Source organism: Clupea harengus, chromosome 18, assembly GCF_900700415.2.
Source record: "Clupea harengus chromosome 18, Ch_v2.0.2, whole genome shotgun sequence".
NCBI classification, from domain to species: Eukaryota; Metazoa; Chordata; class Actinopteri; order Clupeiformes; family Clupeidae; genus Clupea; species Clupea harengus.
This window is the reverse complement of record NC_045169.1, coordinates 2,259,175-2,275,000: the sequence shown is the minus strand read 5'-3', so window position 1 is coordinate 2,275,000 and position 15,826 is coordinate 2,259,175. Positions and strand designations below refer to the sequence as shown.

The window sequence follows — 15,826 nt, the reverse complement described above, 5'->3', positions numbered from 1 at the left end:
AGGGAGAGGGAGAGGGAGAGAGAGATGAGGATAAAATGTTAGCGTTGAATGGAGTGAAGACAATCCCATCCAGCGACAGATCTCCATGGCAACATGGCCATCACGACTTTGTCAGCAGAGCGCTGGTCCTCCATTCCAACGTGCTCCGTTTCTTAAAGGGAAAGGGCGGGGAAGAGCTCGAAAATATCAGAAGTGATTTAGAGTTGAGACGGGGACAGGTCTAGTCTGGTCTTTGGTTTCACCTGAGGGCGATTAGAGCAAAATGTAAGCCCAGCAGGGGAGCTTTTCCGACGAGTATACACACACACACACACACAGGCTACACACAGGCTACACACAGACACAAATACATTCCAAGTAGAGAGAAACAGTTGAAAAGGGAGAAAAAATAGGTATATGCCTGTCGGGCACTAATCTGTGTGTCGCTGGAAACGGCAGCTTTGAGCAGTGGAGATATCTACCTCATTCTCTGTTTGTGAGAGTGCGTACGTGAAAGAGTCGCCCACCCACACCAACCTGGCACATGTTTAAATCTGGTGTTAAGGCACATAGACAAAGTTGGTGGTTGCACCCAAATATACTCTGTGCTCTGACGGCTGCATGTAATACCCCAGAGAGGACGGCTTTTGAACTGCAATGATGCACGCGCAGAGCTGCTGCACAGGAAGCCATACAGAGCACAGCGTGTGGAGTGTGTGTGTGTGTGTGTGCTGTATCTGAAAGCCCCTGCCATACAGAGCACAGCATGTGGAGTGTGTGTGCTGTATCTGAAAGCCCCTGCCATACAGAGCACAGCATGTGGAGTGTGTGTGTGTGTGTGTGTGTGCTGTATCTGAAAGCCCCTGTACCTCTGCTGATGGACATGGCCACCCTTGACTAAGCCCCAGTGCACGCACCCACTGGGCCAGACTCTATTGACTGTCCGATCCCCCTGGTTATGCTGTCTGTGTGAGTCTGGAGCTACGGACAGTGTGTGTGTGTCTGTGTGAGTCTGGAGCTATGGACAGTGTGTGTCTGTGTAAGTCTGTGTGAGTCTGGAGCTATAGACTGTGTGTGTGTGTGTGTGTGGCTATGGACAGTGTGTGTTTGTGTAAGTCTGTAGCTATGGACTGAGTGTGTGTGTGTGTGAGTCTGGAGCTATGGACTGTGTGTTTGTGTGTGTTTGTGTAAGTCTGTACCTATGGACTGTGTGTGTGTGTGTGTGTGTGTCTGTGTGAGTCTGGAGCTATGGACTGTGTGTGTTTGTGTGTTTGTGTAAGTCTGTAGCTATGGACTGTGTGTGTGTGTGTCTGTGTGTAGCTATGGACAGTGTGTGTGTGTGTGTTTGTGTCTGTGTAAGTCTGTAGCTATGGACTGTGTGTGTGTGCGTGTGTGTTTGTGTCTGTGTAAGTCTGTAGCTATGGACTGTGTGTGTGTTTGTGTGTGTCTGTGTGAGTCTGTAGCTATGGACAGTGTGTGTGTGTGTCTGTAAGTCTGTAGCTATGGACAGTGTGTGTTTGTGTGAGTCTGGAGCTATGGACTGTGTGTGTGTGTGTGTGTGTGTGTTTGTGTGAGTCTGGAGCTATGGACAGTGTGTGTGTGTTTGTGTGTGTCTGTTTGTAACAGAGAATGGCAGGGGGGCACCAACTGTACCGATGATGTAATGCTACACCTGTCTTTGTCTGTGTCAGTCGTCCAGTGCCGAGCAGCCTTTGATGCCTTTCTCCCTCCCCATGTTTCACTGCACACACCAAAATAAGTACACGTAAATACACACACACACACACACACACACACACACACACACACACACACACACACACACACACACACACACACACACACACACACTGAATGGGGACTTTGGCACAGTCCTCAGTTGTACTACATGCACTGAGGAAGTGGATGGGGATGATGCAGCAAGAAACGGCTCAAATTGAGGACTGGACGTTCACACGAGGGATACTGTAGTGCTCGCACACACTCAAACAACGTGTGGACTGACGTCACGCTTTACAACTCTGGACTTTGATCAAGGCTGCCTTTTAAAAGGCAGCATTCTTCAAGTACAGTAGTGGTGTGTGTGTGTGTGTGTGTGTGTGTGTAGGGTCTGGCGCCCGCCGTCTGCATTCATCGTGTTCCTCTGCACTTGGTGGCTGATGTTGCATGAAGGAGGAACTACATTTTGGGATAACTTTTAGTCTTCCTCTATACAAGTGTGTGTGTGTGTGTGTGTGTGTGTGTGTGTGTGTGTGTGTGTTTGTTGTCCTAGTGTGTGGAGTCTGTGGTGGTACAGATCCAGCACTCTGTATTCAATTCATGTGTTTGTCAGGGCTGGAACCATAGAGTGTGTGTATGTGTGTGTGTGTGTGTGTTTGCACCCTGCTGAAGGACCAGATGGCGATGGCTGGTCCGATCTAATCGGGTCTAATCTGTGTATATAGCATCTGTGTTGGATGGCAGTTTAATGTGTTAAATTGGGGGGGATTGGAATTTTTCGAATGTGAAATTGGGATTGAGCTCTAAATGAATTGACAGATTAGGGGGATTTCTGTGCCGTCCAGAGGCTTCCCTCGGTCTAATGAGTGACGATAGCGTTAGCGTGTTTCAGTTGAGGTTTTGGTAGCGTAACGGTTTGTTCCATTGCCTCTCAGCCTGTCTGTCTGTCTGTGTGACTGACTGACTGACTGACTTTGGATGTTGTGTATCGGGTCTCTCTCTGGAGCCTGGAGTCTGCCCCCCCCCCCTCCCCCTCCGCTCCCCCCCCCTCCGCTCCCCCCCTCCCCTCCGCCCCCCCCCTGGCCCTGAGCAGCCTCACCTGTCTGCCAAGATCACACATCTAGACAGCAGCAACACCACCAGTGCCCCGGGGCGCTCGACACACACTCACTTTGACACGGAGGGAACACATGGGCACAGCACCTTCACACATATGCACCCACAAAACAGGAGTTGGTTGGTCTTCAACAGAGGGTTCTGTTAAAGAGATCGTATCTTAGCACACATATGCACCCACAAACAGGAGTTGGTTGGTCTTCAACAGAGGGTTCGGTTAAAGAGATCCAGTCTGATCTTTTGTCCACCAGTGTGGTATAATGCAAAATGGGTCCACAAATGTAGATATTTTGCTGTGATTTGTTTACAGTAAATTGAAGGTAACGCTGCTCTGGCAAGGTAGCTAGATACCCAACCCTGAATAGCTGCTTATTTAGAAATGTCAATTAAATGGAGCACAACACTCCAGACCTGCATGACGTCTTGTTTTTCTGATTGTTGGAAGTAAACATGGCCACTTTCAAAACATTAAACGAGACTGATTGTTTGAATTGATACTAACACAAGAATGTAGGCTAAACTAAAGTTTGTTAATTCACATCAGTTATATATTAAACCCTCGAGGAGGATTTTGCCCCATGTAAGATATACCCTAAGTTCTGTATAAATATGTGTATAATAAGCTTCAAATCAAACATGAGTGTTCACATGTTAGAAATACCTGCCCTGTTGGCAGGGTAGAACAATGGTACCAGCTGGGGTGTGGGCCTAGGCAGGAGCGTGAGTCTTTGGGCAGACGGCAAACAAAAGCAAGTCGTATCTCGTTTGTTAAATCAGGATTCAGTTCAACTGGCTGAACAATGATCTGAGATATAGCCTCGTTTTCTTAAAATATCTCAGTGTATGATAACAAACATTGAAGGAATTCTAGTTAGAATATTTGTGTGTGTGTGTGGGTGTGTGTGGCGGCGTGGGAAAAATAGCAAAGGTTTTAGAAAAGGTTCAGATAGTAGGCCAGTGAGCTGATTAAGTGAGGAGTCTGGAGACTGATTAATACCAATATTCACAAGACCTGTACAGCGTACATGGTTTCCCCTGCAGCACATTATTTCACATGGTTGCGTGTAGTACTCTTTTGAGAGCACAGCTTTGAAATGAACACTCTGCCTTCTGTTGAAATGGTCCTCTCATTTGTGCTATTCATGAGTACCACGTGACGTCACTGTGTTTAAGCGCCGCCATCTTTGTGTCCGAAAGTCTAGCTGAGTGTCGGTCACAACACAGACAATAGTCGGTCACAACCCGCAGAAAGTTAAAATGCCCTGCTTATGTTGTGCTGATGGATGCGACAATAGTCGCGAAAATTACCCAAAGAAACAATTTCATTGTATACCAAAAGATTTAGATCGGCGGAATAAATGGTTGGCTGCAAATTAGAAGAGACAACTGGCAGCCAACATCTAACTTCAGATTGTGCAGTCAACACTTTTTATCTTCCTGCACCACTATCCACGGACATGTTGATTTTGTGTTCAGAGCCTGGGAATGACTGACATGTTAAGTGAAATGCAGCACGTTGATACAATCGTGAATAATTGCTGTGTCTTATCAGAGCTAAACTCTCCTGAGCAAGCTAGAGTGCTAATAGTTAGCGAGCTGTTTAGCCCTTCACTAAAGGCGTTAGCTACACCTAGCTAGCCCACATTGGCACTCTTAACCACCACTAAAATAAATCGGTTCATAATCGCTATTTGAATTACTAAGATGTCATGTGATGACATACATATTTTTTGTCTCCAGATGCCATATCTTGGTGTCGTTCACCCATCCTGCAACTGCATATTGATGTACTTTTGAAAGCCTTAAGGCTATCTCCGGTGTATGGGGATGGATTGTGTACAAGATAAATATATATGTCGGGAAAGGACAGTTGGGGCAGACGTTTCGCAGACTTTAAGGGACAAAATAAAGTTGCCGATAATAAATATGGATCGCAGCCAATAATCAATGTTTTTTCTAAATATCGTTGTCTTTCTGCTTCATTCAGATGTGCTGTGTTCGTAGTCATGACTGTTCGCTGGCTAACTATGAAAGCTAACTAACTAACCACTAGAATTAGACAATACTACTTTTAAAAAGTCTAAATTTTAAGAACCTATCAATAGAAAACAATACCATTATTATATTTATATTATTATTATTATTATATTATTACTATATATTAATATATATGACTAACTAGCTACTATTGGGTACAAATACAATGGGAATAACGGTAGAGTTGGACACAAAGATGGCGGCAGGCTTCACGGAAGTGACGTCTTTGGTACTCATGAATACCTCACCAGGCTTCTCTCGCATTTGCAAAGTCTGTCCACTTGATCGGATGATCCAGGTTGCATTTCTTTTCTATCGGTCTATTTTGTGGCTTGACATGATGATGAGTGCCCATTGGTGTCCATGGGTGTGAGTGCCTCCAGAGAGACACAGCCTGTAGTAGCTATGTAGAGACATTAAAGTATCATATAGGGAACGATGTTTGGACATGGAACACTTTAGTTTGGAAATATAAAGCTATAGCTAGTCACATGGAGTTCATTTTCAGCATAAAGTTTCAAACAGTGAAAGATGTTAAAAGTGCTTCAATCTTAAATGATGAATGTGGTTAAATCAGATCAAATGCATCAGGCCATTTGGTGTGTTCAATGAAGTCATTTGCTACTGTTTTCTCTCAATGTTTTTGGAGCCTCTCTGGGCCGCTAAGAATGCTATAGGGTTACTATTGTTCTAACTCAATCCTCATGGCAATCTCTCTTCCTCTCTCTCTTTGTCTCTCGTGCCGCACGCTGACAGCCACACTCAGATTCCAAAGCAGGAGGCCGTCCAAGCATGCCACGCTGCCGGAACTCTGTTGCCACATCAGCAGATGACCCACATATCGGCAACTACCGGCTGCTGAAGACCATCGGCAAGGGCAACTTTGCCAAGGTCAAGCTGGCCCGGCATGTCCTGACGGGGAAAGAGGTGAGTGCTCACCGTGGGTCCTCATCCCTCATCAGCATCACTGCTCTGAAGTCCTGGTCTGGAGTTACATCACTGTTTCATAAAGGTGTTCAAGGAACACGGTCTTGCTGTTTGAAAGAGATGGAAGATTTTTTTTTTTTTTCACCATAGCCGGTTTGTAAGATGTTGGAGTCTCTTGTCTGAATCAGTTTGGTGTTAACATGACCCGTTCATGCTTCATCATAATTGGTCTTCTAGACTTTGAGTTCCTCATGAACACATTGAATCCATCCCCTCGCCTAGGCCCACCTAACTGTCCAACCGCACAGAAAAAGTGTCATGGAGACTATGTCTGGGCAATAAAACCGTAGCGATACATAGCACAATAGACACTTCCTCGATAGCAATAGGAAAACTGTTAGATAGAAGTTTTTATAAGTTTGGCTGGTAAAATGGTGCAGAGCTGCCACATGTTTGTTTGTCTTCTGGCCCAGTGATGTTTGTTTAACCCTTGATTCCACCATGTGGCCAGCCAGCCTCAGACACAGTTTTCACCTAACCACTGACCTGTGCATCCAAGCCGCTGGCATCAAGAGCCAGGTTGGTCAGTAGGCTAATCACGTTAATCCTCATGTGCACTGATGATGGCCCACAACAAGTAAACAGCTAACTGGCTTAGCGGGCGGAGAGGCTAACGCCACAGATCTGTCTGCCTAGAAACTATCAAGTCAACCTTATGAAGGTGAGGGGATGTGGACCAGTTAGTGAAACTCAACGGTCTTTTGACCCGCTGACCTCGCTCTTAGACCTCCCTTCCCTCCTATGGCAAGGACGCTGAAGAAAGTATGGTAACTTACGTGTTATTTTAAACGATGTGGTAATGAGTCATAGCCTTGTGAGGTCTTCAAGTTCTTGTAATAATTTATTTTATTTATAATGCACTCTTCATTCAAAAGAATCTCAGTCTTGTCAGTCAGCACCAGTAACATATGACATTCCCCTGTTGTCCAGGCCCCCTCGGCAGCAGCGACGGTATTAGCAGAATGGCAGCATTGTATGAGTGCCAATGAAAACCAATGAAGGTTGTCTGCTAAAAGAGTGGCTCTTAATCTCCTCACTAGTAGTGCAGTGGTGCTAGGGGGTCCAATTTGGGTCCTAAATAAACTCCAGCTGTGTCTTCATAGTCTAGGAGATCATCTCTCTTGGTATTTAGAAGAAACCAATTGTTTTGTAGACTTGGTAGTACATGTTTGGATGATTTATGATATGTCTATAAATTCTGAATTTCTTTTAATAAAATACTTTTAATTTCAGGTGGCCGTGAAGATCATAGATAAGACACAACTCAACTCTTCCAGTCTCCAAAAAGTAAGTGCCTCCCTCCCTCTTATTTGTGTCCACCTTTCTTCTTCACCTTTCTTTTCTCTCTCTCTCACACACACACCACGACGACGACATGCCAGAATAAAGTTGAAAACACAGGTGTACACATTTTTTTTTTTTTTTTTTTTTTTTGCAAAAATAGGTGCACATTTTATGTTAAGGATACTATAGTGATCAGTCCCCCCTGGAACAAAGGGTTTGCTAAGGAAACAGGTTTGGGAAAGGACCTGCCCACATCAGACAAACAGGCCAATGATAGCGGGGATTTGACTTCACTAGGCTGTTAACCACTTCTACAGACCTAGGCAGAAAACGGGGGTTCTTGAAAGGCACCTTCACACAGATGCAGACACACGCAGATGCAGACACACGCAGATGCAGACCAAGGTTATTATAGTTAACGAAAACTAACGAAAAAACGAAAACGAGGTGTGATTTTTTATTTATTTATTTATTTTTTTCGTTAACTGAAATAAAAATAAAAACGAGGCTTTATAAAAAAACGATAACTAACTGAAACTGTATTGTGTCTTTACAAAACTAACTAAAATAAAATAGAATTAAAGAGAAAATGTCCTTAGTTTTCGTCTTTGTCAATGTATTTCATAAATGTCAATGTATTTCATACGTAGCCTTTTAGTCTATCTTCCGCCGTACCACTTTTAGTACACGCCCCTCACCTGGTGTCATGGCGGCAAAGGTCGGGAGAAAGCGACAGTCTTATTTGGGATTACCTGGAACAGTAACGTGCCGTGAGGTTCGTGGCTGGTGAGGCACTGACTCTTTCAGTCAGATTTACAAATATATAAACCCAATACAGTAGCTTAAATCACCATTCAATTGGCAGCTTGCACATTGACTACTGGTTGTTTTTCATACCAGCATTCTTTACACACACATAGGTAAGGTAGCTACATACAGTTGGCAGCTGCTAGCTTGTAATGAACTCGTGTTAATATGTGTGATTATGCACTCGTGAATATGAACTCTTAAGAAGTTGCACAGGCCCCCTGAGGGTCTCCGCTGTACGTCCAAAATCAAATCTATTCTTGAGGTTCAAAATATTTGTAAAGCAATTTGGCTTTGGATGTGAGAAGTCGATCGAGTTATCTTCTGTCCCGTGGTTTGAAGCATACCTTTTAGCTACGGCATTGGTCTCCCATTATTGATCAATTCACGTTTTGATTGAAAGTCCAGTTATGAGAAATGTTTTAGCTTAGCTATAGAATCTTCTATTTTCGTAGTCAAGGTAAAATATAAGAGAGTAACGGCAGAACAAGCATTAACCCAACCGGTGGCCTCTCGCATGCTCCCTTCATTGAAGCAGAGATACTGTTTGCCTCCTCTCCGTGCTTTTTCACTGCGGCTTTACGTCAGATCAGCAAAACTAAATAGGTTCTACGCATGCGCTTAACCCAGTTTGTGAGGGATTGCGCAATCTGAGATGAGGCACAGCTCGTCGCTGCCTCACCGTCTCGCTGTCTCCTGTCTGTTTGAGCAGGACATGCGCAAATTCTGACTGACACACGTCTGACACATATCTTTCATAGTTGTCTTTTGTGGATGGCTGTTCATCTGTCCTAAGTGAATACTTTTTTTTTTAAATGGTATGTTTGGTGAGTTTTTATTACATATTATTTATTGTAGCTTGTATCTTCTATTCATTTTGAGCATTTTGTTTTGCAAGCAAAACAATTAAGCTTCCCTGACTGCAGATTCAGACACACGCAGATGCAGACACACGCAGACGCAGACACACGCAGACGCAGACGCAGAGACATACAATTAAGCTTCCCTGACTGCAGATTCAGACACACGCAGATTCAGACACACGCAGACGCAGACACACGCAGACGCAGACGCAGAGACATACAATTAAGCTTCCCTGACTGCAGATTCAGACACACGCAGATTCAGACACACGCAGATTCAGACACACGCAGATTCAGACACACGCAGATTCAGACACACGCAGATGCAGACACACGCAGATGCAGACACACGCAGATGCAGACACACGCAGACGCAGAGACATACAGAGACAGATTTTTGTCTGCATATCTGGTGATCAGGGGGCATAATTGCAGGAAATGTGAGAGACATTTTGTATGTCCCTCTTTGTATTATCAGTGAACAAGTACTGATACACACACACACACACACACCATGTCTGCATCAGCTGTATTCACGTAAGCATGCAGGTACTCATATTTTGGTAACATCCCAAATGTGCTCTCTGCATTTTGAAAACAAACACGTCTCCCCGTCCCCGTCCCAGTGTGATGTAATGTGTGTCAGATGTGAAGTGAGTGAGTGAGTGAGTCACAGATGGGTCAGGTCCATGTTCTGATGTTTGTTTTGTCTCTTCACCACCCTCCCCTGTTTTCCTCCACTTCTCTCCCTCTCGCCAGCTCTTCCGGGAAGTGAGAATCATGAAAGTTCTGAATCACCCAAATATAGGTGAGGATTACGATGTATTACACAGGATTTGATAATCTGCTTCATAATTGTCCTTTTGTAGTTGTTGCCTTGAGTATTATGTTGGGCTGCAGAGTTAAAAATAATGTTTCCTGGAAGCTAGAGTTAGCTAGAGTTCTCAGTTAGGAAGTGATGATCATCTCGACATTCCTGTTGAACCGTGTGCTAATCTTGGCTTCCACTTGCATGGGATATCAGAGCACACAGAGCTGTGCCTGTCTGTGTTTATGTGCTATTGTCTTCTCCTCTATATAAGCCCACTCAACGCTGAAGCATTTGTCAAAATGAGATGATTGTGTTTTTGAACTGATGTTTGGCTAGCCTGTTGGTCTGATGAAATCTCTTGCATAACTGAAAAAAAGAATAAATTACATAAGACGTGCACATTTCTTCTTAACAGACCCTCGCTAACATGCTAATTTAAGTCATCAACCCCCCGCATATTGCAGCTGTAAGTTACCAGACTCAGATATACCCAGATTTGTTACTGCAGCACCCTAATGTTGAGTGTGGGTTTGCTAACAAAGCCGTCTGTCATCATAGAACTTTTATGTCAACAGTTGATGGCACTCGCCGGTTACTTACAGATAGAGTAAGCAAGACCTGCCCATCAAGCTAGACGGAGATTTCATAACGAACTTCTCTACTTCCTCCACTCCCTCTCCCTGCTTTTCCCAGCCCATCACCTGCATTGTCTAGTTAAAGTGAGCTCCTGAAGGAGCCGGTGCCTGGCTTTGAGCCTCTGCCTCAGCCTCTGTTTGAGCCTCAGCCTCAGCCTCTGATTGATTCTAGGCCGAGGCTTGCTCAGAACCTTCAGAGGGGAAATGTTCTATGCTGCTGCCCAGGCTTCCAGAAGCCTTCAGGGACTCATGTCCACGTGAACAGAATGCTGTTCCTACTGAGCACGTTTCAAACGTACAGTACCTTTAAGTGACTGAAGTGGGACTGTGTCATCTAAAAGTAGTATTTATTGTTACACCATGCTTTTTTTATTGCTCTTAGCTTGACTGTTCTCTCCCTTGTACGTCGCTTTGGACAAAAGCGTCTGCTAAATGACTAAATGTAAATGTAAAAATATTTCCAGAAAATGCAGTTTATCGCCTCATTCTGCTAAATGACTAAATGTAAATGTAAAAATATTTCCAGAAAATGCAGTTTATCGCCTCATTATTTGGTTCTGAACAGGACAGGCTGAAACTGCTGTGACATAGAGAGAGCTTGGCTAGGAGCCCAAAGGGACGAGTGCTGCTCGCTGTTCCTGAAGTTTCTCAACTCAACACCTTGAGTTTTTGTGTTTTAACTTTCTTTCTCTCTTTCTCTCTTTCTCTCTCTCTCTCGCTCTCCATGTCTGCCCCTGTCCCTCACACTTTTGTCTCTGCAGTGAAATTGTTTGAGGTGATCGAGACAGAGAAGACTCTGTATCTGGTGATGGAGTACGCCAGTGGAGGTAAGCACCGCATTCGCCATTTCATCACTTGACATACATACAGTGCCTTCCAGAAATGAAGATGATTGAAACGGCTAAATATATTAAAAAAAACTTTAGCAGTTATATATGTTATTATATTTAAAATAGAAAAATCTTACTTGTAGTTGAGGTAAGTTTAGTCTGAAAATAAAGCAACCATTAGTGAAAAAACTAAATCACATAATATATATAAAATATTTGAATTGAGTAAATATAAACAAAATATCATCCTACACATATTTAACTAATTTTCTGTTGGCCAAAGTGTTAAGGAAATGAAGCGGTCATCAGTGATTTCCTGTTTCACTGGGGTATAAAAATGAGGTGACACAGGGCCCACATCCTTGAGTTATCCGTCACCACGGCACAGATTGAAGAGCATTCCATTACAGGCGGGGCAAAAGGGTGATTGGAGTGAGTCAGGGAAAGGATACATGAAAGGAGCTGCTGGACTTTAAATGCTCGTATCAACAGTTAGGGCAATCATTAAGAAGTTTAAGAAATTCAAAACTATGACACATGAACCGGCCTGGAAGAAGACTTCAAGGCTGTTTTGTCAGCAGCCTGAGAAGTTAAAAAAAAAAAAAAAAAAAGAAAACCTCCAAAGACCACAGTTTCAGAATTAAAGTTTGGTATTATCTTGGGGTCACCCATGTCTCCAAATCCACCATCAGACGTCACCTCCATGCCAACAAACAGTTTGGAAGGTATGCCAGAAAGAAACCATCTTTTCATCACAAGAAAAAGCCCTTGGAGTTTGCCAGATACCACTGGAGCTCTAACTGGGATAGGGTGTAGAGGTGGGTTTGGCATAGAAATAAAGTTGGCTGCAGAGAAACGCACCCAGTACACCAGGCGTTAAATGTGGTGGAGTTATGCTTTGGGGCGGTTTCTCCTCCAAAGGCCCTGGCAGTACTGTTTTGCATACATGGGACATAACTGGTTTTCATAGATTTTTAGATACCGTATTTTCCCGACTATAAACGCACTGTATATAAACCGCATCACAGTATTTTATGTTACAAATCAAAGCTGTTTATTGACCGCACCCGTGTATTAACCACCGTTTATTCAACGTTACGTCGTCGTGTCGCGTAGAACTTCATGCCATGTAGTTGTGAGGCTAGCGCTACCAAAAAACTCAATGAGACGGTGGCAATAATTACGACATGCGTGTTTATCGGAATAAAATGTATTTTCTGCTCACCTTTCTTGTGGTAATGGGCTCATGCTTGCTTTATTTGCTGAGTAAAGACAACATTTGATAAACAGTAAGGGGATTTTCACTCATATTTTAAACAAGGGTGCTGTCATGGCAAAAAGTGACCGGGTGCCAAAAAGAGCCCGGGTGATGTAATATTGGCTTTCGAACGACTCTTGAGTGACAGTTGCCATACCAACGTTAGCATTACGTCACCCGGGCTCTTTTTGGAAGTCAGACAACCTCAATAACGCAATTTACCCCAGAGCATCTCACATTATACTTCGCTACCTGAGACCAGCTTGCCTGTATTTTACCTGCAATAAACCAAGCAAAACAACCATGTGCTTGATGTTTGACTGTGTTAGGAAAGTTGTTGACTCACAACTTTGTTATAGTGTCAAAGTAAGTACATTTCAACCGGTTTCGCCGCTAGCATCTAGTTAGCGATTACTCCGTTAGCTGGGGCACATTATTTTGCTTAGTGTTTAGCTAGCAAGCTAGTATGAACTCTCCCAAGTCTTTCTAAATAGGCCTATATCAACAAATAATGGTAGATCTTAAATTATTTAAGATGTTAGCAAATGAACTGGCTGGCTTGCTAAAAAGGTAGATGAACAAGCACCGTATATTATTTAAGATGTTAGCAAATTAACTGGCTGGCTTGCTAAAAAGGTAGATGAACAAGCACCGTATAGTATTTAAGATGTTAGCAAATTAACTTGCTGGCTTGCTTAAAAGGTAGATGAACAAGCACCATATATTATTTAAGATGTTATTAAATTAACTGGCTAGCTTGCTTAAAAGGTATATGAACAAGCACCGTACCGTATATTATTTAAGATGTGAGCAAATTAACTGGCTGGCCTGCTAAAAAGGTAGATGAACAAGCACCGTATATTATTTAAGATGTTAGCAAATTAACTGGCTGGCTTGCTAAAACGGTAGATAAACAAGCACCGTATATCAGTATATTTTCTCCTTGTTATAAAAACGAATTTCTACTCTAAACAATTTCAATTGAAATGCAAATGATGATGTAAACGGCTAAAATGGAACACTTTATTTACCGGGTAAAAATTTGTTTAGCCACAATATATAGCGATTAAAAAAGTAGTATTGACTGCAAATGTTGATGTACAGGATACCGGCAGGTGTAGCTAAAACGGAATACTTAATAGTTTTAGGCACAATATTAAGTGACTAACAAGTAGCTGATGGCTTTCGAACGACTCTTGAGACTGACCAAAAAGTGCCCGGGTTACGTAGTGTCCGGGTTACGTAATGCAAGCGTTGGTATAGCAACTGTCACTCAAAAGTCGTTCGAAAGCCAATATTACATCACCCGGGCTCTTTTTGGCACCCGGTCACTTTTTGCCATGACAGCGCCAATAATTCTGAAGGCCACTGTATCAGTTGCATATCTGAACCAACTGGTGTATTTATTACTCATTCATGTAGACTTCCACTATCTTTCGTTATTTTCCCCAATGGAGATCTTTTTTCTTGTTTGTGTTCTGGTGTGCCCCTGACTTCCCTGTTCCTTGTTACAGGGGAAGTGTTTGATTACCTTGTTGCCCATGGGCGGATGAAAGAGAAGGAAGCCCGTGCCAAGTTCAGACAGGTGTGTATGGATGTGCATTTGGACGATGGAAGTAGGACGCTTGCACCGGTGGGGTCAGATTGAACAGACGCCATGACCCTGTTCCTGTGCATACATATAGAGTCAGTGTCATTCGCCGCGGTTTGAATACTGTCTATCTTACTTCCCATCTTTCTCCCATGTGTCTTTGCAGATTGTCTCAGCAGTTCAATACTGCCATCAAAAGTGCATTGTACACAGGGACCTAAAGGTGAGTGCTCTTGTTGTGCCGGCCATGTGGTATGTATGTGTATTAGCATGGAAGTCTTTGTGTGTGCTCAGGGCCCGGCCTAGTGTTGGTAGGATTTGGAAGAGTGAAAGGCATTGTCGGGGGTTGATCTCCGTTCTCTTTGGCCCCTAGCATACGCACAGACACATGATAATCGGTGCTGACCACAGTTCTCTGTGTAGCGGATCTCCATATTAGGCTGGAGGAGATGTTGTTTTTACTTCCTGTAATGGCTTGCGCATGCCACCTCAGCTAAAATAAGATCTTATCTGTAGCACTTGTGTCCTCAGTGCTACATAATCACACACGCCCTCCCCCATCTTCTCCCGTACCCGGGGCCAACCCAGCCGGCTCAAACTGTACAGTACCGCGGCAAACATGCCTCCGCTTCCACCTCACCCGTGTACTCACTGAATGAGTGTTTTTATGGTTTTATTGCCTTTGGTCTTTCTCCTTCTGAACCCTTTATCAGAACATGTTGGAAGGCTTTAAATTGAGCTGTGTATTTTACCAGAGGTACACATTGTGCTGAGCCTAGGGATCAATACAGAGTTAGTATCAGTCCATAGCTGAACCCTCCCTAAACCCTCAAAAACAGACCTACCAAAGGTTTCTAACTTTTGGGCTCACATACATGAAGTTGTGAACACAGAGTTGTCCAGAGTTGTTTATTTTTGTTGCAAAAATAGGTTATTAACGTGTGTGTTGGGTTTTTTTTTCCGACCAGTTTTGTGGTGGTGAAATTTGGCCATTTTTGTTTCTCTTTAAACCTCAATTAAACTCTACACATACAGAGGACAAATTAATCAGAGATAAAAAATCACAGACATCAGACAGATGATCCATATGAGTATTTTAGTTTTGACACATAATGTGTAAGTAGTTTAATTATATTTGAATGAGAACAGTAATAGGTCTAGCTATGTTGTGAAGGTCAAGCTAACATCACCGTGGCCGTCAATCTATCACACACCCGTCTCCCGAGAAGTGGGACATTAAGCACTGGCAGTGGTTGAGACAGACTGGGACTTTAAACACTGGCAGTGGTTGAGACAGACTGGGACTTTAAACAGTGGCAGTGGTTGAGACAGACTGGGACATGTGGCAGTGGTAGAGACAGACTGGGACTTTAAACAGTGGTATTGGTTGAGAGACTGAGCAACACCTCATACCACCATCAGGATGCCAGATATGTTGCAGTTTAACATCACAGCTTATTTTCTGCAATTTTATGTGCAATTAATGCTGTAAATAAGAAAATGAGCAGCGTTGTGATAAAATGTGGTAAATGGCTGAAAGGTTGTGTTCTTTTGGGACGCAAGATGATACAAGCCCTGGTTTGTCTTAATTGTATAAAACCATTAATGGTTATAGTTACTTCCAGAAAGCTCATTAGGTTTAAGTTGATATACAGAACACGGCCAGTATAGAATTTAGCTCTTTGGAAATAGCCTAGCTAGCCATTTATTTCAACCATTAAAACTCTTTCTCTTTCATTCTCTCTCTTAAAAAAACGCAGGTTTTGCTGGTCATACTAATGTGCTTTAAAATAAGTAAGGTGTGGTAGTGTAATCATCTTCATTGCCCTCATTCAATTGCCCCTATAGGGCTGAAGGAGAGGCCAGTCATAAAGTGTGGTCATGACCGAGCTCTGAGAAGTTTATACTT

At 43.3% G+C, this 15,826-nt stretch overlaps 1 protein-coding gene across 6 annotated transcripts in view; it reads left to right on the top strand.

Annotated features, from left to right (window-relative positions):
* mark2b (MAP/microtubule affinity-regulating kinase 2b) overlaps positions 1-15,826 on the top strand; it is a 43,509-nt gene that overhangs the window by 8,191 nt on the left and 19,492 nt on the right. For all 6 annotated transcript variants that reach the window (XM_031585569.2, XM_031585568.2, XM_031585565.2 and 3 more), the window contains 6 exons: positions 5,608-5,778; positions 7,072-7,125; positions 9,552-9,600; positions 11,000-11,065; positions 13,841-13,911; positions 14,084-14,140. In XM_031585569.2, coding sequence (XP_031441429.1) covers positions 5,608-5,778; positions 7,072-7,125; positions 9,552-9,600; positions 11,000-11,065; positions 13,841-13,911; positions 14,084-14,140 — 468 coding nt within the window. The remainder of the gene's footprint in view (positions 1-5,607; positions 5,779-7,071; positions 7,126-9,551; positions 9,601-10,999; positions 11,066-13,840; positions 13,912-14,083; positions 14,141-15,826) is intronic.